Below are 22701 nucleotides of genomic sequence, written 5' to 3'. Positions count from 1 at the left end.
TGGGGCCAGGAACCAAAGTGGGGTTGAAGGACTAAGTTGGCTTGCTGCAAGGGATGCTCAGAGCAGAGAGCCTCGGGATCCTGATTGGCCTGAGACAGGGCCAGGGCCTAAGAGGGAGCCGAAGGTCCCAGAGAGGGGACCACAGCTAAGGGAGTGAAGGGTACAGCTGAGTTTAGCTGCTTGGGATGCCATCTGCGAGGCTTGGGCCTCAGTGTAGGGGTGAAACAAAGTTGCGGATATATCCCTAAGCACTGGGGTTCAAAATGGCCAGCCTCCTGCCTAATTAACATGTTAATACTATTACATCAAGGCGTGGCAGAAGAGTGAGGTGGGCAGCTGGGCTATAGACAAGGGGCAGGTCGGTGCTTGCACTGGGCGTGAAAATTTGCCCCTGTCACAATAGACTGATTTAAAAATGATGGAAACCAGCCTAAGATTTATGCCCCCAAACAAAAGGCAAATTGTGTTCTGCTCATACCAATCTAAACTAAGTCACTTACGGAAAACTACATAACTTAGGTTGATTCCACCTTGCGGTTTTTTAATGTCTGTGCCTAGCCAGAGTCTCCTACCTGCTTCCTTGTTAAATTGATACCAGTTGTAAAGTCCCTTGTAGACTTCAAAAGAATCTTTGGCACTACTCCTTTTCAAAGTAAAATACTCTTCTTCATAGTAGGATTTTGATAGGTTGGACTTGCATTTAGCTTTTTTTTCTTTGAATTGATTTGTTTCAAAATTGTTGAGGGTTTTGTAGTAGAATATTGGACACAATGTTGACTCACAATTACCTACATTTTTGAGACTGAAAATTCATGAAAGTATAGAATCATGGAAAAGTAGGGACTTCAGAAGGTCATGTAGTCCAACCCCCTGCTCAAAGCTGGACCATCCTGAACTAGACCATTCCAGCCAGGGCTTTGTCAAGCCAGGCCTTACAACTCTCCAAGGATGGAGATCCTACCACCTCTCTAGGTAACCTGTTCCAGTGCTTCACCACCCTTCTAGTGAGAAAGTTGTTTCTAATAGCCAAACTAAACTTCCCCTGTTGCAACTTGAGACCATTGCTCCTTGAGAACAGTCTAGCTCCATCCCATTTTGAACCAACCTTCAGGTAGTTAAAGGCTTCTATCAAGTCCCTCCTCAGTCTTCTCTTCTCTAGAGTAAATAAACCCAGTTCCCTCAGCCTTTCCTCAGAAGTCATATACCCTAGCCCCCTAACCATTTTTGTTGCCCTCCACTGGACAGTTTCCAATTTTTCCACATTCTTTCTGTAGTGGGGGCCCAAAACTGGACACAGTAACTCCAGATGTGGCCTCAATAGTGCCAAATAGAAAGGAATATTTACTTTCCTCAGTCTGTTGGCAACGTTCCTACTAATGCAGCTCAGTTTACCAGTCGCTTTTTTGACATTGTTGGCTCATATTCATCTTATTGTCCACTGTAACCTGCAGAATCTTTTCTGTAGTGCTGCTGCTTAGTCATTGGGCCCAAGCCAGTAGCAGTGCATGGGATTGTTCTATCCTAACTGCAGGACTTCATACTTGTCCTTGTTGAACCTCATGAGAGTTCTTTTGGTCCAATCCTCCAATTTGTCTAGGCCACTCTGAATCCTAGCCCTACCCTCCAGCCTATCTACTACTCCCCCCAGCTTGGTGTCATCTGCAAACTTGCTGAGGGTGCACTGCATCTTATCTTCCAGATCATTAATGAAGATACGGAACAAAACCGGCTACTGGACCAACCCTAATCTTCAGCATTTCCATTTCTAGCTATAAACTTAGAAATGTGAAAAGAAAATAAAGGAGTTAGACTCCGAGATTGATTTATTAATTTTAGATGCATGAATTGCATCTATCTTGTATTCTGTGCATTACAGGATTTAGTTTAAATGCACTCCATTAAAAAATATATATAGTGAGGTACTTAGATAACAGTTACATCAATTAAAATAATTTGAGTGAAGGAACTTTAAAAAAGTTACCTTGCTTCCTAGTTTCATAGTTGGTAGGGTTGGAAGGGACCTGAGCAGATCATCAAGTCCAACCCCCTGCCATGAAAGGAAAAAATACTGGGGTCAAACAACCCCAGCAAGGTGTTCATCTAGCCTCCTCTTAAAGACCCCCAGGGTAGAAGCCAGCACCACTTTGCTTGGAAGTTGGTTCCAGATCCTAGCCGTCCTGACAGTGAACTAGCGCCTCATGATATCTAGCCTAAATCTACCCCCTGCCAGCTTGTGACCATTATTTCTAGTCACCCCTGGTAGTGCTCAGGGGAACAGGGACTCCCCCAGTGCCTGCTGGTCCCCCCTGACTAATTTGTAAACAGCCACTAGGTTCCCCCTCAGCCTTCTCTTGTGCAGGCTGAACAGATTCAGGCCCTGTAGCCTATCCTCGTAGGGCCTGCCTGCTGCCCCCGATCATGCGAATGGCCCTCCTCTGGACCCTCTCCATGTTGTCCACATCCCTCCTGAAGTGCGGCGCCCAGAACTGGACGTAGTACTCCAGCTGTGGCCTGACCAGTGCCACATAGAGGCGGAGGATCACCTCCTCGGACCTGCTTGAGATGCGTCTGTGGATGCGTGACAAGGTGCGGTTGGCCTTCCTGACTGCATCCCCACACTGCCGGCCCATATTCATCTTGTCATCAATGATGACTCCAAGATCCTTTTCTGCCTCTGCACTGACGAGAAGGGAGTTCCCCAGCCTGTAGGTATGCTGCTGGTTCTTCCTCCCCAGGTGCATCACCTTGCGCTTGTCAGTGTTGAAACCCATCCTGTTCTCATCTGCCCACCCCTGTGACCTGTTTAGGTCCGATTGCAGCCTATTCCTCCCTTCTAGCATGCCCACATCCCCCCACATCTTGGTGTCATCTGCGGATTTGAACAGGGTGCTTTTTACCCCCTTGTCCAAGTCGCTGATGAAGATGTTGAACAGTGCGGGCCCATTATCCTTAGTAACATACATCCTCCCTCATTAAGAAGAAAAAATGCCTTAACTAAATTATGGACTAAAATAAAAAATAACCCACAGCAGCCTATACATGAAGATCTCTTAAATCCGCTATGTCTGTGTCCCGTCCTGCTCGGCGGGGTGAAGGGAGAGGTACTTTTGCAATCCTCTGTGCGGCGTGCTTAGGCAACACTCTCAAAGTGAACAATTTACTGTTTTATTTTGGTTAACTCAATAACAACATAAAAACCCTTGGTCAAAACTCATCACTAGAAACATTCGCATGAGGCAGGGAGAAGGAAGGAGAACTTGAGAGAGAGAGAGAGAGAGAGAGAGATATCACCACCCCTGGATCCTGCGTTGTTGGCGCGTGTCTCCGTCGCTGGCGCTTCTTTCTTGATCCGTGAGTGATGGGTCGACGAGCGTGCGTTTTTCTGTCCGCCTTTTATCTTCTTCCCTCATGGTGGTTCCGCCTCTGGCTGTTGTCACTCGGACTTGCGCAGTTCAGAGTTCTAGAAACTCCCCCATTTGAGTCAGTGGGCTCATTGGGGGTTTCTAATAGTAGCTGAGTTGACCGAAATGTGACCTTTGTTCGGCACATGCTCAGATTAACAAACAACCAACTTTACAAACAACCAACTTTACACAAGCTGCAGCTTAAGGAAGCTGGTACAGTACACTGACCTGCCTACGCAGGACCTGCATTGCTTCCCACTTCCCCCAGCACTTGCCACCACAGAGTCAGCACCCGCGGTAATGTGCTTGCTCACAATGTTTGAGACAAACCATTTAACCCGAGGCTGTCCCCAGGTTATTTCAAATGTTTAGGCAACTTTCAAAACAATTCAACTCCGGGTTATCACAGTCTGAGATTAAAATCTTGACGTCCTGCTAGGAGAACAGCAATTCAACTTTAGAAAGACTCATTTGACATCTAAAATGCCTGTACCATTCACCCCTTAATGAATGGCTCAATTCACCTCTTAATACGGAAATTATTATAAATCCCACCATTAGACCATCTGACTTTGATCTCCCTAGGCACCTTTGGTTTACTCTAAACCAAATTAGGACAGGACATGGCACATGTGGATTTCTGTTGCATCGATGAGGCTGGACTACCTCACTGAACTGAGACTGTGGTGCCCCTTTTCAAATTTTGAACCACAGCACCTCTGAATGCCCTCTCCATGCATTTAATGGAACTCTGTGGATCTGCACAATACTGTACCTGAGGCAATCAGCTGGCTGCAAAATTTGGACATAAAATTGTGAACGTTTTTCCTTTCTTTGTGACCATTGTATACACTTGGAACCCCACCCCCACTCTTATAGTCAGAAAGTTCCTCCTAATCTCCAATTTCAATTTTCTCTGCTGCAGCTTGAGGCCATTGCTTCTCTGTCCTACTGCTACAGAGAAAAGCCCATCTCCATCCACTGTCATCATCCTTCAGGTATTTTAAACCTGTTATCAAATCCCCCCGTCTTCTTTCCTCCAGACTAAATAACCTAATTCTTTCATCTTGTCCTCATAAGTCTTGTCTCCCAGCCCTTGGTCATTTTTTTGCCCTGCACTGGAGTCATTCTAAACTGTTCACATCCTTCTTGAAGTGTGGGGCACAAAACTGGATGCAGTATTTTAGGTGAGGCCTCACCAGTCCTGAATAGAGCAGAAGAATCACTTCCCTTGATTTGCAAACAGTCCTGTTAATACAACCTAGTATGCTGTTGCAGTTTTTGCAACAACAGTACACTATTGGCTTCTGTTCAGCTTATGGCCTTTTGTAACCCCCAGGTCCTTCTCTGCAGTACTGCAGCCTAGTTAGTTATTTCCCAGTCTGTTTTTTTGCACGCAGTTATTCATCCTCTCTGCTGCTCTCCCTTCTGACCTTTACCCAGAGGCTTTCAACAGGCCTACCTTTCACTTTCTAGTGCACCTCTGAACACATGTACATCACCTTTATATATTGGGCAATGCCTTCTCCTTTTTCCTCTGCCTGTCCTTCCTGAAAAATCTATATCCATCCATGACAGTACTCCAGTCATGTGAACTATCTCACCTTATCTCCATAATCCCAATTATATCATAATTCTGTGCTTGTACTAGGACCTCCTATTCTTCCTGTTTGTTCCCCATACTTGCATCAGTGTATAAACATTTCAAATATCTGTTCTATCCTTTCCCTGAGAATATTGCTAAGGCTTCTGTTATTGCTTCCTCTTACTAAGTGTTTATTTAGGTCCCCAGGCTCTTTATTTATCTCTGGGCTTTTGTCTCCATCCCTTAGCAAACCTACTTCATGCATCTTACTTGAATTTGCATACAGTTTCATATTTATTTGTATAACTTGTAAGTTCACTGTTCTGCTCTGTACTGATTGGCATACTTAGAGTTGCCAAGAGCTTCATAAGACAGAGTGATAAATACACCTGATATTCCTAGATGAAGTTTTCCCCTCCCATCTGAAATCAGGTTTGAACCATGCTGGCAAAATGATGTGTGGGGGAAGCTTGGCCTGATACCATCTGTAGATAAAGGCGATTTCATTAACAGAAGTATCAAGTACCATTGCCACACAATTCTCTTTAAGATGAATTTAGTATTAATGCAAAACTATTTGCAAATGAACTCTTTGAAATGATTTCCATTAAATGTCAGCTGTGGAGCTGTGCAAAAAACTCAGTAATGTCAACTCGTGTTCCTATTTGATATGATAGGAAGATTTTCTAAGATCCATGAAAGACATGTTTGCACAGTATTATGTAATAGAAGATCACAGCAATTATATTTTGGCCAAATAGAAAGGAGATATTGAAAGAACATGCACCATACATTTATTTATATTACCATATTTATTGGATTCCTATACAAGGTTTTTTTCCCTTGTTCATCCTGGGGAAAATGAAGCCTTGTCTTAGAATCGAGTAGAATTGGCAGTGCTGGGTCTCTGGCTGCTCTCTGGCTCTGAGCTTATTCCTCTGCACTGATTCCCTGGCCACTCTGGCTGCATGCTGGATGCTACATTGCTCCTTGGCTCCCAGCTATTATTAGATGTTTTCCTCAGCATGATGAAGGGTTTTTAAACCCAAAACCTTACTAAGAAATTTTTTTCCAAATATTTAGTTGGTTTAACAAAAGATACCAGATTTACCCAAAGAACCTTGTCTGCCTTAGGTGTCTATGACATTTAAGAATGGCAAGGGAACTGAAAGCTCAGCAAAAATAGGTGGGCCTGCCTAGCCACACATATGCACATGCACAGATTCAGCTGTTGGACCTGTCTTTCGTTGTGTTTGTTAGTCACACCCTGTGCCTCTCAGACAAAAGAGGATACGTTGTAAGCTTGCCACTGAATACCAGACATTTCTGCTTTGAGGAGTGTATCTGCACCCTTCCTAGCATGGGAGTTTAGGGGGCCTTTTGAGATTAACCTTTAAAGGAATTATTTTTGCACTTTCTAGAAACTGACCGTGCATGATGTCAATGCTCATTTAGTACACATTCAGATGAGTTAATGAGAAAGCAAATTAAATAAATTAAATGTTATTAAATATCTCAGTAAAACAATCAAGATTTAAAATAGCACATTATGCTCTGGATCAATTTTTAGCACAACAAAGTGCTGTATTTATTTGAATACAAGACAAGGTCCCCCCCCCCCGTTCAATCAACAACAGGAAAAAAAAGACCCTCATCTTACATTTGTATACAAGGAAACCATTAAATACATTAGCTATCATTAAAATGATGCCCAAAGCAGCATGTACTCAGTGATGGAAAACAGCTATGAAGATGATTAAATGCAGCAACACTGAGGATGACTATAAAACACATAGCCCATTTTGGGCAAACATGCTGATAGGAACCTATCACAAGAATAAGTTAATGCAGTTCATCTGAATAAGATATGTGGCTCCCTGGCCAGGCCCTGTGGCCGCACATTTCTGCCCTGGCTCTGTGCCCTGTGCACTACCCTAGCTGGGTAGTGTCCCCAGCCCCAGTTGCCAACTCTGCTCCATTCCACCATTCATGAGCCATCACTGCCACCTCAACCTGCCCTCCTCACCGCATCACCTGTGACCCCCCTCCATCCCCCATAGACTTACCTGTAGGCAGCTGGGGGAGCTCCTTCCACCACGCTGCCCTGGGCTATATTTCTGGCCATATGCATATGTGCACATGCATATAGCACCCACTGCATCCGATCAGCCTCCTCCCACTCCCCGCAGCCCTTTGCAGGCTGGATCTGCCAACCTGCAAGGGGAAACCCATGATTTCCTGTTTTTCTTCTTCAGAGAAGAAAATCTGCATTTTTCCGTGGCAGATGGAAAACTTGGATTCCAGATCCTGAGACTTTTTGCTTTGGACTAGTATCATAAGTAGGTGCCAAAGTGCTGCTTAATAAGCAAGTTTATGAAGTAACTGTGCTAAAACTTGCAGTAGTTTTGAAAAAAAGGTAACATGAATCAATTCTGGATGAGCAAAGTCTGTGGGTACTATATGCAAATACATACAGCTATATTTAATTTCAAGGTCATTATCTTCAGATGTGCTCCTCATGTCCATGTGCTCAGGTAGAGAAGAGTCTGATAGTCAGGAGTGGGGAAGAGGCTACAGAGGGGAGTAGCAGAGGACAAAGGAGTTATCTGACCCTCCAGATGTATTCCGGACAAATTCAAGGCAAACCTCCAATAATTAGGTTCTGTACCTGGAAAATTATAAGTAAGTTATAAATTTTCCATACATAGAATCTAATTAGTGTGTGTGTGTGTGTGGGGGGGGTCATCTTTTAATTAGCATCATCTTATATTTGAGTAAATACAGTAAACACAGTGAGCTTTCATGAAGCAAAAGTTTGAGAATAAGAATACAGTAGGTAAAATGCTGATGGCAATAATGGACAATGTTGCTGTTGTCACCCACATGACCTCTATCAGTAGGAATGACAGAAAACTTCCAGATGGAAATAGAAGAATGAATATTTTTGTAAAATGTTATTGGCATTTATACTTCATCACATTCAGGTCTCAACCGTATTGACAGTGACAGAGTCAACAGTCATATTCTGAATAGCTGTAAAAGATTAAATTGTCTAAAATATCTGCACCAATGGTGTGAATGATAAATCCTTCAATAGGAACCTCAGATACAGAAATGAAAGTTTATGGCATTAGGTAAGGTTCTTTGGCCAGAGGACTTCCCATCAGATTGTCCTTGGAATGCAATAGTAGAATAGCTTAGCCACTATTTCATAGGAAGTTATGAGAAACCATTTCTGATTATTTTATAATACAAGGCTTTTTTATAATATAAGGCTGAAAATTACTGCTTATTTTGTAGGAAGCAAACTACAGTACACTTAGAAACAGGGACTGCAAAGGATCCATTGCACCTGTACTCTATTGCAGCATCTTTATTTTCCCTTCCTCAGTTTCACTGGTGTATTAAAGGAATTGTACTAGACAGTATCAGTCTAGATGAACCTAGTTCCATGGAGAGAAAAGCTTCTAATGATTTATGGAGATTATCAAATGTAATTCAGTCCATTCACTCTTTTTAGGCATACAGGCAACAACTTTAAATTACAAACGCAAAGACAGACTGACAGCCCAAAACATTTAGGAATCAAAAAATGTAACTGAACTGACTTTATCTAAAACAGAATAGATTTGAAAAAGTTACCCATTAGGCCTCTTGTTTTCTTTTTGATGCAGAAAACTCTCACGGTCACAGGAGTAGCTGTAGCTCTGCTCCTTTTTGTTATGTCCTCCTCCCCCACTCCTCCCTTGCCCATCTGAGAGTAAAGCTCTATGATTTTTCCTACTGTTAACCTGTGTTCTGGGCTGCAGTGCCTTTTGGTTACAACATGTTAATCCAGCACATCTGTTAAGGTTCAGCACCTGAAGAATTCTGTGTTTGGAGCTGTGACCACTGGTAAACAGTGTCTTCTTAAACAAAAGTATTGTTTAATCCTAACAATAAGAACAAAGCATAACATAAGCGAAAAAGGAATTTTTAAGAACAATGTAAGATCCACACCTATATTAATATTACCTAAAGTCTTCATACCTCTGGCTGTGGTACCTCCATAAATGAACAACAGCCATACTTCCCGGCATCTATTCAAATACTGTTGAGTAGGTAGAACGAGTCTTCCTGAAGGCAAGAACAGACTAGACGAAAATGTGTAGCAGTTCTCTTACAAGTTCTGTCTGCATGTATCACCAAAATTAGAAGGCATTCATGGTAAATTATGTTGTTCTTAATATAATCAACCACTTCCTCTTTTTCATTCTTTGATCAGCAGTGAAAAAATGTTTGTGACATATAAACTGTAACACACAGATTTCATTAAACATGCCCTCTTGAAACATGCCTGTTAGAATTATTGTTTTAAGATGCTTGCAAATTATGATAAATATATTTTCATCAGTTCATCTTTTTAAGGATTTTTGCAAATGGCTGAAATATATATATATCTTTTCATTAAAAGGTGAACTGTGACACAGGGAGAAGTGATAAATGAATAAAACAATCTGTTTTTGTCAAAATAACTTGATGAAAAAATAAAGAGATTCTTCAGTGTAGTATCTGTTACAGACTTCCAGAGTAGTTAGAATATTATGTTATGAGAGAGAGGAATACTGCTGAGAATTACATCATTATGACAGATTGTAACTTACGAAGTACGTATTGGGAAACAAAAGGTACTCATAATAATATAGCCCAGGTATAGTCGGATATGAGAAGTGACAGATATCTTTACTAAACAAGAGCTGATGCTATTACAGACTTAGTTTTGGTATGCTGTGAGTGTATTATAAAAGAGCTATTCAGTTCTTGGGGGTTGGGATGCCACAGGTGCTAAGGAGCATGGTTGAGAACCCAGAGCTCCAAAAAGCACCACTGATGTGCCTGATTTATACAGAAGCTGCAGAGCTGGGTCCAATTAACGCGCTGCTGCTTCTGGTAAAGTGTTGGGTTTTTTTTAATGTCTGCAAGCAGCCTACATCTCACAAAAATGTCAGCTTTATTATGGGACTCATTGTTTGTGTTAACAACTTCAGTGATGTTTGTTTTGATTCCTAGATGCGATCTGTAAGACGTATATTTAAATTTATTGACATGCCAACAGAAGAAACAAAAGATATTAAGCCAACAAAGGATAACCAACTGTCAGGAGTCCTCATAATTGAAAACAAGCATGCAAAGGAAGAGAAGGTCTGGCCATCTGGAGGCCAAATGATAGTGAAGGACCTCACAGCGAAGTATACTGATGGAGAAACTACAGTATTAGAAAATGTGTCCTTTTCAATAAGTCCTGGACAGAGGGTGAGACATGTTTTTGTCTTGTTTGAAATTACTTTAATTAAATTTAACTCCAAAAGTCTCATTCTGAGACTACTGAGTTACTAGAATATAGGCTGATGAATAGATTTCTAATAATGAGAACATGAAGTAGCTGCACCAGTGGAAAGCACTTATTTGAATCACTTAAAAAGAAGAGAGAGATTTTCTGTTTGTATTAATGAGAGCTTAGCTGCAAAGTTATTAGACAAAGGCAGGAAAAATAGCTCAAAGACATAAAAAATTCCAAGACTGCTCTACAGCTCAGAGAAGTATGATATGAAATGTTTCTGGGTGTGAAAGTAAAGTACATTGATTAAATATCTATGTAATACTGTTCCTAGTATAATGGCTTGTTTTCTCCATTTTCCCCTTCCCTGCATGGAGGGAAGTTTGCTAATAAACAGATTTTGGGGACAAGCTGACCCAGGTAAGACAGGGCACAAAAGAATACAGGTTGGTATGCCAATAGTAATGCTTCACTAGCTCTAGTATTTGGAGGAATGAAAACACCAATTTGCCTGTCTGATATATGTAGCACTCCAGTGAAGTCTGATACAATTTTCATATAAAAAATGGTTTGGCACTTTGCCTCTTCAAAGGACTGTTATAAACATTTAACTCATCTTTACAACTGTTTTAACCTGGATGCGAAGCAGCATCCAATTTCAGGACAGCACCTGAGGATACACTTAATATTAGGCACATGTTAATTATTAAATATATAAATCCTGTTGAAATCCATGGACTCTACATTTGTGTTAAGTGCCATCTTCATCAGGAATAGACTGAAGCACAAATGTAAGTGCTGTCCTATGTCAAGGCTCCCATAAAGATGTAGGCAGTTTTAGCTCCATTTCACAGATGAAGAAATAGTGACAGAGAAGGTCAGTGGCATTCCCTGGGCCCCACAGTGGGACAGCTGTCTAGCTCCTTTAATTTTAACAGTGTTGTTCTCCATCATCTTCCATGGACTGATACTGATTTACAGTGGCTAAGCATCTTTGACTCCTCCAAATAAGTCCAGAGAAGCCAAAGTTTAGAAAGGAAAACATAATTTTTTAATAGTCATCTGCTGAACTATTCTGCTTCTGAATGAGAGAGGCATGTTTACTTGAAGTGCTTCCTAGAGAGTGGAAAGGTAGATGCTCCCACCAACTGGTTAATTTCACTTTACGTACTTCCTGGAAAATCTACCAATATCAAGGGATACTTAAAATGAAGGAGACTGAGCACATCTACATGTGTCTCCATGGCACTGTTCTTATTGCACCGTCATTTAGTACTTCCTTTTGGGGTCTTTCTTTTGGAAGTAGTAAATGATGGCACAGTAACAGCCCCTACTGCACTGTGCCAGGGGCGCACAGTTATTTTTAGCGACTATGTCACCATAGCAATGAGCTATAGCAAAGGAGTGAATTGCTATGGCGATATAGCTGTGGGGTCCTGGTTTGTGCTTGTCAATGATGTGTCACCATAGTGCGTTTCTGTGGTGACCTAGCATTTCGTGTAGATGCGCCCACTGTGTGTGTATTGCAGGGATATGGAGGGAAACTGCTTTTACAATTAAACAAATGACCTTTTATAATGGGTATGACTAAAAAATTTAGGGGTGTTTCAGAACTTCAGAAATTCAGCTTTGGAGGTGTGACCCCTTTTACTTGAAATGATGAATAGTGCTGGAAGCAATAAAGTTTCTAGTCAGAAATGATTTTTAAGTGACTATGAAATATCCACTTAATGAAGATAGTAATCAAAAGCAAGCATGAGAAAAAAGAACCATCAAGAGCCTAAGAGAAGCCAAGCAAATACTATGCCTTTTGAGTCAGTTGTAGCTTTGAGCCTGATGCTGTGATATTCACCTGACAGGCAGTGTCTTGACTAGCAGGAAATTTCTCCCACCCCCAAATTTGTATTATTTTCATCTGCCGTAGAAGCTCCAGGTTCAGTTTGCACAACAACAATGAAAAAATATGTTGCTATAAAATCCATGAAAGGGTCAAAGTTTGCCAGCTGTTGCCACTGAATCTACTCTAAGAATATGGTATGCAGTGATGCAATCAGTAGTTCATTTGTTCATTATTTTAAAAGTTTGCACTAGTTTAGAAAGCAACAGATGGACCATTTCTATGTGGGGTAATGGCACAGAGAGGTACCATTGATATAAAATATTAGGAAGTCCTTTAGGAAAGAAGAGATTGCTTTGCACAACTTTTAGGGTCACAGACAATTGATATTTTATTTCATATATGGCATTTTATCAGCCTGATCAAGTATAAAGAATCCAGAGCACATATTGCAGTCATAAGATTGGGGCATGTTCTGGTCTCACTGGGTGTATCTACATGAGATGCTTACTGCAAAGTTGCCTAATTAGCACTGCAGTAAAGTGTCTCTGGTCTACACCTGTGGAGTTATTAGGCCAGAGTGAACTAATTCACTCAGCCACAACACACATGTACATCCTGACAGGACTGACTGGGTCAAAAGAGTGCTTCAGTGTGGGGGCTGCCTGCTGGCTAGCCCCACTCTGAAGCGCCTCCACGCCTCAGCCGTCCCCTCCATAGCACATTGAGCTGGGTTGGAGCAGCTTTGGGTTTGGCAGGGTGGCCCCTGGGGTCCCCTGACACCTGGGGCTGTGTAGCCCCAGCTCAACATGCTGTTGTCCTGGGCACATATGTAAACACTGTACCAGAGTTTATTGTGTTGTAATATTCACGTGTAGACACACCCACTGACACCAGTATCATCTAGGGGCAAGGCTACTGAAGTCAGTTAAACTACTGTAAGATCAGAGTCAACTTCGTTATTTTTAGGCATGTAGATGCTGATCATCTTAAGGACATTACTAAACATAGAGGAGCAGCTTTTCCTGTTACTGAATTGACTGAGTCAACCCTAAAATAACAGAGAAGAATATGGCCTTGTGTTTCGTATCTCTTTTGAGGTCCTTCGCCTATTAAGAGCTATATGAATAATTCTTCAGTTGTGCTACTTCCAAATGCTAGAGTTACTACTTTAATTGTGTTTCATATACAAGTGAGCAGAATTAAGCAGTTTTTCTGCTATTTACTTTTGTTTATTTATTTTACCATTACAGGTCGGCCTTTTAGGAAGAACTGGCTCAGGGAAAAGCACTTTGCTTTTTGCCTTTTTACGGCTTCTGAATACAGAAGGGGACATTCAAATTGATGGTGTCTCTTGGGACACAATCAGTGTCCAGCAGTGGAGAAAGGCATTTGGAGTTATCCCACAGGTAATGAGGATGTTGCATTGAACAGTGAAGTGATAGGCTTTTAAGTAAGCTGTTACTTGTATTTTATCAAAAGTAAATATTCCATGAAAGAGCAACATGTAGCTTTCTTCCATAACCATCAAAGAACATTCAACTTCATATCCTGCTTGCACACATTCCTTTAAAGTGATTTACAGGTTGATCTGAAAGAAATTTGTGCCTGAAGAAAAGAACCGTCTTATTGTACACAGCAGGGATGGCCAACCTTGTGACCAGCCTGTGCTCAAGTGGCACAGGGAGCCGTTGTGTAGCACGCAGCACACTGGGGAGGAGACGGGCAGTAGAGCAACAGATAGAGTAGGATGCAGAAAGCAAAGCAGCAAACTGGGCAGAGAACAAAGTGAAGAAAGAATGCAGAGCAAAAGATCGGGCAGGGGACATGAGGCTGGAATAAGCAGCAGCAATAGCAGATCAGGCAGGTGAAGGGGATTGGAGCACAACTTGGGGGTGATATAGGACTGATTTGGGGCACACTTGCCAAAAAGGTTGGCCCCTCACTGTTATACAGTGTTTTTCATTTAGTGTCTTTAAACCACTGTCTCACATAAGGTGAATCCTTTTTAATGAATTTGCATTCTGTTTGTTGCTCATTTATCTTAACATTTCAGTAGCCACACTACTGTTGTTTGTTTTCCTCTCACTTTAGTGGTTTGGGATTAATGTGTAGATCATCAGCTTGAAGGTTGGGTTATGTTCATTTCTCATACTTGCAGGGTCCCCATTATCAGAGTATCCTAGTGCCTTACAATTTAATGCATTTATTCTCATAAAACCTCCATAACATAGGACATACCACCATTTAAGAGATAGGACACTGAATAAGAGAATAATTCTCATTCCTCAAAGATTTTTGGTTACCTAAATTCTAAATATATTTATGTATTTGAGCTGAAGTGATTGGCGCAGGATCATCTGGAAATATATGAGATGGATTAGGAGATTAGCTTGTGTCTCTGGCATCCCAAGCTAGTGCCCTATTGATCAGGCCACCTATTAATATAGCAGCTGAAGAGGAAAAAAAATATTGTTTGACAGTTTACCCTAAGTGTAATATTATGCAATGCAGCTAAAAATAAAGTGCACCAATTGTTCATTATAACAACAGGAGCAAGTACTATGACAGATTAAATTGCAGAAAGTTTTTAAATGTCACTTTTTTATTTTACTGATGAAAGATGTCTGTCCTCTTCAACAATGTTGACTCAGAATGTGTATTGAAATTCCAATGCATCTTAAAAGCTTTTTTCTGCACAATTTTTCAGCTACCCACAGGTGGCTTTTTACTTAGCTTCCTTCTGCAAATCATTTGAATGGAGCAGTATAGTTAAATTAATGATAGACTATATTCTTACCAGTTAGGGGTGCATGGGTCAGAAGGCAGAGGTAGTTTTATCAGGTCATAGATCACCCAGAGGGTGGGACAGAGTTGTTTACCTCACCAAATGCTGAACTAGCAGAATCCCCAATCATTCTGCTTTTTGGCCAGCACTATCCACTGGTGAGGCCTCACTGGGCTTTTACATTCACCCAGTATAGAAGAAGTTGCAGCTGCTTCCTACCTCCACTGTCTTGTCCTCTAGCAGACCCACAATGCCAGCTATTACCCCTAGAGTAAACTGAATTACAAAATGACTCCACATCAGTCTGCTGCTGAGTGGATGAGCTGTGATTAACAATGATCTGATCTTACATTTATTAATTAACAGGTGAACTTAAGAGATGCTTTCAAATCTTGGATGTGAACATAAGTACATTTTTAAATCACTTTCAAAGAGACAGGGGAGTGGCTACTTTGGGAGTGCCCAGGTGCAGATATGATTTAACCGTTATAGATTCATGAACCTGTAAGGATACAAGTGAGCTAAAGTGCCCTAGAGGCACTTTGACCCTAAATTAAACAAGGTTAGGAGCATTTTCCTACACTTGCAACATACTCATACAGATATAGCAGTTTGGGGGTTTTTTGTTTGTTTGTTGGTTTTTTAAATTCTTTTAAAAAGAGTAATAAAAACACATCAGAGCTCTTTTTCTTTGCCTCTTCTCTTTCCTCAGTTGCATACATTATACCAAGATAAATCTGGAGTGACTGCATTTGAGTCACTGGAATGACTGCTGCTAATGGAGAGTGGGATTTACCTTCCCGCCAACAGGTTGCTCAGGAGTGCTCTGAAGCTATTGCATTGTCTGTTCTTTCATTTTGGAGTCAAAATATCTCAAAGACTCAGTTGGTGAGAAAATGGCTTTGATTGTGTAAACACAAAATGGAGGCACAGACTGTGACTTCTCACAGCCTTTAACCAGTTATGAAGTGTTATTGTAACAGGGGCCTGCTCTGGGATGATCTTACTGTGGCCCACCCACCTGTTTCTGGGCTAACTGCCTGCCTGCTCACGTGCCACACCTTGTTCTTAATTGATGTTGGTTAAGCAGGAGGCTGCCCGTTTCTTGCCCCAATGCCGGGGGGGCGCTGTCTGCAGATCTGTTCCTCCCCTACACCACAGCCCAAGCCTCGCAGATGACATCCAGATGTTATCATCATCACCAGCCCCCACTCTGGGCCCTTCAATCCTACGAGTTGAACCCCACTTAGATCCCTCCATTCAGGCAGCCAATTCTGCCTTCATTCCCAGCTGCATTTCTTCATTCCCAGCTTCATTCCCAGCTGCATTTCTGCTCCCTGAGCTGCTCCCCCTTATGGGGTGGTCCCCCCACCTTTGGCTCACTAGCCCTGGCCCACCTCCAGGCCAGTCAGAACCCCAGGCCCTTGGCTCTTGGGCATTCCTCATAGTGGGCCCTTTGACCCTTCCAGTCCTGGCCTCAGCTTGGACCAGTCGGGGGATGTTAAGACAGGTTAAGAGTCTATGGCCCAACTCTCTCTCTGGGGTCCGCCTTCTAGACCCTACTAAGGGGGTAACCCACCCAGTTGTGGGGGCTAGGGTTTAAGGTACCCCACCCCACCTTTCACCAGGGTAGTAACTGGCCTGGCATTTCCTCAGGTCTCCCATGCCACTGAGAGCCCCACCAGACCACCCACCCCTAGCAGAGTGCAGTTTTTGGTCATGCCCAGGACCAGGAGCCTCCTGACCATCCCCTACAGCTCCTCCAGATGATACCTGCAGCCAGGCAACATTGTTGCCTGTCCTCTAGGCAGCAAAATGCCCTGTTTATATGGGCAGCCCTCATCAGGCACCTGTTGGCTGCTGTCTTCTGGCCCTTAAAGTGGCAGGCACAAACAGTACCCTGCCACAGTTGTCTTTCCAGTAGAAATATTTCAGTACTAGAGCTGACACTTTCATGTTTTAAGAAAACACTAGTGGATCCTTTCCTTCCCACAATAGCATAGTTAAGTGGGGGTGGTGAATGTGGCATCAGTCCTGGGCACCAAGTTCATGAGGGGCACAAAAACAGCAGCTGCTGTGCTGCTGTCCTGCCGTTGCCATCAGCTAAGTCAATGATACTGTCCCATGCATGCCACTGCTGCCCAGGATGCAGAACTGTCCAGATCTGCCTCTGGAATGACTAAACCTTGCCTAGAAGGGAACTGTATTCAGGTTCTTTTTCTGCTTCAGCTTTGCTGATGTTTTGGTTGGTCATGCCCTATTCACTGATCTTGAATACTTCTGAAAACCTGCTCTCTGGCAAGCTGACTCCTTTACTGCCTCCCTCTCATTTCTGGTAAATGTTCATTATTGCTGGTCAGATCTACACCTCAGTTTCACCAGCAGAGATGTTGGCTTGGATCATGAACAAAATCTAACTAGCTTGGGTCCCAGAGCTCTAGAGTAGATGGAGTTGTGGTGGCAGAGAGGGTCCTTCCTTCTGCTGATACAGGTTTTTTAGTCTGGGTGTCAGGATCAGCTACAAAACAGAAGGGCTCTTTTGCTGAGTTAAGCTACATCTCTATTGGGAATGCTTACTTAATATTGTCAAACTTTTTCCAAAGCACAGCGTTTCTCTTTGTCCCTCTCTCTTCCCTATGGTTTCCTCTCTCCCTAGCTTGCTTTCTGTCATACTGTCTACTGCAGTCATCAGCTCCTTTGCTCACAGCCCTTTTCCCCCATTGCTCCTTTATGGTGTTTAAGCACAGCAAGATGTCTGTCTTCCACCTCCAATTGCCCTTTCTGGTGGAAGGGAGTGCGTGGGCTGAGTTGAATACCAAACAGAGGAATTGTGTTCATATGCTCCCAGAGGAGCAAGCTGTTGATCAAAAGGTATGCAAATAACAAATAGATAAATGGAGTCTGAGGCAGCATATTGAAATTGGCAACAGATACATGAAGAAGTCAGGGAACTGAAGTAACAAGTCAAGACCAAGTAGGTGGCAGTTTATTTTGTGCATTTTCCTCCCTTCTCCCTTCCCCACCCTCCCCAAAAAGCTGCCAATTCCAATCTCTCCATAATTAGAGTACTGAAAAATGCTCAGTTGTATAGCCTTGAGTAATTTCTGTGTTCCACTGATTCACATACACCTCTATAAAATGTGCATATGATCTGCAGATGACAGGGCTTATTATTATCTGATTTGTACATTGGGGCAGCACAGAAAGACTCCAGTCAAATATCAGGGCTTCATTATGCTAGATATTATATAAACAAGTAAAAACAAACAGTCCCTGCCCCAGGGAGCAGGCAGTTGAGGATTATGACGAGACTAAGGGATAGAAAAGGAAGCACAGAGGTAGGAAGCAAGGTAATAGTGAAGGCAGGCACACTGCATAAGTGATACTAGTAATTCGAGGGCAAGGTATCATTAATAAAAGCCCACAGTTGCCAGTAGCCATATACTGAATAGAAGCGCCCATGGTAAAATCAGTTGGTCAGACAAATGAAAAAAGCTAGAATGGCATGAGTTGTATAACCTATCTTTCCACTGGCTGGATGCATGGGCTTCAGCTAGTCATTGTTGTAAAGTCCTTTAAATATGCACATTTAAAAAGAAGCAGTGACAAAAGAATCATTTTTAGCTTGTTAAACATTTTAGTGATATGGGCCTGTCTGCCAGGCTCCTACCATGTCTGTGTGTACACTTGTATCTCCTGTCCTCAAGTGTCATGATCACTCACTAAACACCTGCCAAGAAACTGGACATTATGCCTCATAAGTTCCTACCTACAAAATGAAGTCCTCACCAGCACCCTCCCAAGCAGGGAAGAAAAAATACTTGTATCACACTTTCCCCGCATTGGAACAAAGAGAGCTTTTTGTTTTCTATCCTTCACCTGCACTTTCAGCCTGGATAAAAAGGTTGTTTATACTCTTTCTGGAGTCCAGCCCATAATAACACACCGAGTCAAAGTCCTGGGGGAGGACTTTCTACAGTATATAGATATGAAAGGCCGGAGAGGTTGGTTTTTTTTAAATGCTGATTAATATATGACAACTTCCCTTGCCCCCCCTCCAGTCTTCCTCACCAGAGTTTGCCACTTTTTGAAATACAGTTTTATGCCTGAAGGCCGCCATTGCTAAGTGGTATGCCTTTTTTGCCTATTCCTTCAGGGTTTTTGTAGTGGCTTATACCAGGGTTATTCAACTTTTAAGCAGCCAGGGGCTGCAACAGTTCAGGCTGCACACCACATGGGCTCCCTGCTGCACTGCATGGTGGGCTCCCCCTGTACCACGGGCTTTACCACATAGTGCTGCATTGTGCCATCCTCTGGGGCAGACACAGGAAGTAGAAGCTGGAGAAGGCCCAGGGACCCTGGCTGCTGCTGTAGCCAGAGCAGTAAAGGAAGTGTCAGCCAGGTGGGGGCCTGAGCTTCAGATTAGCCCCTTGCAAGCAGCATGTGGCCTGTGGACCACCAGTTGAACAGCTGTAGTTTATACAACTCATCCTTCTAGTGTCCTGGTGGTCTCTAGCAGATGCTGAAGAGAAGGCTGAAAGAAACCTTTCGGTGGACAGTTTTGTGATGGCCTGTGCAGTGTTTCAGAATCACGCTCAGACTGGGTGTGTGGCAGAGATCTGTCTCATTAAGTGTCTTGATTCTAGCTACCCCTGCGTTATGCAAGATGGGCTGGTATATTATATAACATAAGCCTTTTAGAAGTACAGCTCCTTACAGCCTGCCTAGAGCAGAAGTTTCTATCTATCCCTCCTGGCTGGTTAGACCCCTAATCATTTTCAGAAGATTAACATAAAGAAATAACTTGAGATACCAGGTGGTCAGGTATCTGATTAGAGTCTGCCAACACCCACTGCTACCTGGTTATTCTGGATGGTCCTGTTGGTGTTTCTGTAGCAACTGTTGCTTCACAACATACACAGGCGTTGGCAACCAGTGAGGGAGAGGCAGTCACATCTAGTTTCAATTTAATGGAGCTATATCATGAACTGTCATCATACAGGTTGCACGGCAAATAAATTGATAAAATTAAATTAGGAAATAGGCCACAGAAGAATGGGCCAGCTAGTCTCAGAAGGCCAATTGTGGAATTTGAGCCTATTTTCGTTAAAATTAAATAAAAGAAAGTAAAATATGAGGGTGGTCAGGCTTTGGAATAGGCTACCTACGGAGGTCGTGAAATCTCTATCCCTGGAAATTTTCAGGAGCAGGTTAAATAGACACCTGACTGGGATGGTTTAATAAATGATGATCCTGCTTTGAGCATGGACCTGGCTAGATGGCCTCATGGACCTTGCAGACCTGTTTCCTGTCATCCTATGTTCCCATGAAGTAAGAGGCCTAAGCAAGGGAATGGCATTATTATGTCAGAAGAAAGTAGTAATTGTGGCATTGCCTTGATCCCATGAGGAATTACAGCAATGCTCTGCTATAGGCATATGATCAGCTTGACACATTACATAATGTTTTCTAGATATAAGTGTCCAATATGTATTAAAAGTTGCAGGCATGTGATGGAGAGTAAGTTTTATATACTTTGTGAGACTCCTAGCTAATAAAAAGTGATGATACTTTCTCCCCCTCCCAGCTCAACTGTATGGGAGTTATGTAAGAAGAATGATATTTCTCAGCTTCCAGCTCACTTGGTGCTTTCACTTTTCAGCAGGCTGCCTACGTTGTTCAGTGCTTCTCATTTTATTCTCTGAGGCTTTTTTCTCAGCCTGTTATGCACCCTCCAGGCTGTTTCTGTAAAATACAGACAGATGGAAAGCACAATTCCCCATCAATTTTACAGTGAGGGCATTGCAGAGTTTGAAATCCTGCAGGGGATCAAGGAAAGTGCTTTGCCATATACTGGGCCATCTGTTGCCCTTGATCCATGTGCAGAACACCTATGGAGATCAATAAAAGCTCCACGTGCTGATTGGGAGCAGCTTATAGACTGTTTTCTGCTCTGAGGACTCAATCTTGCAAGATACTTAGGACCTTTAGTTTGAAGGGGGGCTTCATGGGAGATGACAGCAACTAGCACCTTTAAGACTTGCTTAGCACCTTGCAGGACTGGCCCAGAAGGGCTTGCAGCTGCATTTTCCAGCACTCTTGTGTTCCATTTCTCTGTTGAAAATATTTTAATACTGAGAAAAGCAGTAAAAGCCGCTGATGAGACTGGGACATCTAAACCTCTGCATTTGCTTTCAGATGCAACTGTGTTTTTTCACACTAACAGTGTCATTGCTCTTGTTGCCATAAGCTGACTGCAACTGAAAGAGGAAGGAAAATGAAATTCAACTGTCTTTACTGTGTGCCTGACAGCCATGTATGGATAGTCATTTTCATAATTCCATTAATGTTGTTGCCTTCTCTTCCCTGAGCCTGGAACCTCAGTATATGTGGGAAGGCTTGCCAGGTATTGCAGCAGTATATCTGGGAGTAAAGCAGAGGACAACAATTCAGTTTTGCTGCAACTTGCAAAAATTGTTTCTATTCCAATCATGAAAGAGAATAAGAGGGAGTGCAGGGCTGAGCTGGGAGAAAAAAACTACGCTGAATTAGGCAGGGCAGGGACTTGAAACTGCCATCTTCTACATCTCAGGCCAGTGCTTTCATTACCATGTTCATGTCTCTCTCTCTGTCTCTAATTCTGCCCAGAGAAAGTTTTGTCAGAACCTGTTTTTCAACAAAACACGGTTGATTGAAATTTCATTCACACTTTCTGAATGAGTTCTTTCTGTTAAACAGGAGGCCTGCAGTTCTGACCATAGTGACACCAGTCATGTATATGGTAACTGTAATTGTAACTGCATGTGTAAGGCTGGGGACAGAAGTTACACATAAATTAGTTTAAGTGATCAGAAACTGGTTTAAAAGAGTAACAGAACAGAAGCTCAGTGCACATAAACCAGTTTAAAAGGCTAGGGACAGACATTCAAAAAGCCTGAGCATGAGCCTGAATTGATTCAATCTTTGCAGGTTAGTCTAATCTGGCTAGGCTAAATCACTTTATAACTGAACAGACATCTCAGACATGCAGGCACATGTCTGCAGTGGCTCAGGCTAGAATTGGGGGGGAGGGGGGGCATGCTAAAGCAGCCCTCCCTTCCCTTGTAAAGTGCTGAGCTGAGGTTGTGTGTGCCCAGGCCCTGGAAGGACACTTTGATTAGGGAGAGGTCCCCGCCTTCTGACCAGCCCAGCAAGTAATTCATAACAGTGTTTATCACCCCTAACTCAGTGTTTATCACCTTATTAAGAAAACAATAGAGGGACATTACCAGCTACCTGTTGATTCTCACATAGCATGGACCATAACCAGCATGTGGTCTGCTAGCTAATGCTGAGAGGTGTCTGTAAGGAAGAAAGGATGGGGAGAGGAGTTGGGAAGCAGGGACACCTGAAGTCTGTGTCAAGCTCCAGCCAGGAAGCAGAGGAGAGGGGCCAGCCCTGCTGTGGAGCAGAGAGCTCCACCCAGCCCAGAGAGCATGTCAGGATGCTGGGGGTGTCTGCTTTAACTTAAACCAGCAAGGGGTTTGGGACAAACGTTGCATAAATGGGTTTGACTCAAATCAGTTGTCTGATACTACATTCAACCATGTTTATCTCAAACAGGTTTCAGCCATTTTCAAACTGGTTTATGTCTACAGAACATCTGTTCCTTTATAGGTTTAAACCAGTTTTTGATCACTTAAACCAGTTTATGTGTAATGTCTGTCCCTAGCCAAAATGTCTGATACTGGTTTAAGATAAACTTGGTTGAATGTATCAGATTTAACTGAG

At 42.7% G+C, this 22701-nt stretch overlaps 1 protein-coding gene across 1 annotated transcript in view; it reads left to right on the top strand.

Annotated features, from left to right (window-relative positions):
- The window catches only part of CFTR (CF transmembrane conductance regulator), a 167891-nt gene that overhangs the window by 126282 nt on the left and 18908 nt on the right, over positions 1-22701 (top strand). The window contains exons 22-23 of the mRNA XM_090042222.1: positions 10039-10281; positions 13397-13552. Coding sequence (XP_089898348.1) covers positions 10039-10281; positions 13397-13552 — 399 coding nt within the window. The remainder of the gene's footprint in view (positions 1-10038; positions 10282-13396; positions 13553-22701) is intronic.

Source organism: Crocodylus siamensis, chromosome 4 (genome assembly GCF_052110815.1).
Source record: "Crocodylus siamensis isolate JL-2025a chromosome 4, ASM5211081v1, whole genome shotgun sequence".
NCBI lineage: Eukaryota > Metazoa > Chordata > Crocodylia > Crocodylidae > Crocodylus > Crocodylus siamensis.
Note: the sequence above shows the minus strand (reverse complement) of the source record. Positions and strands in the feature narration are given on the sequence as shown.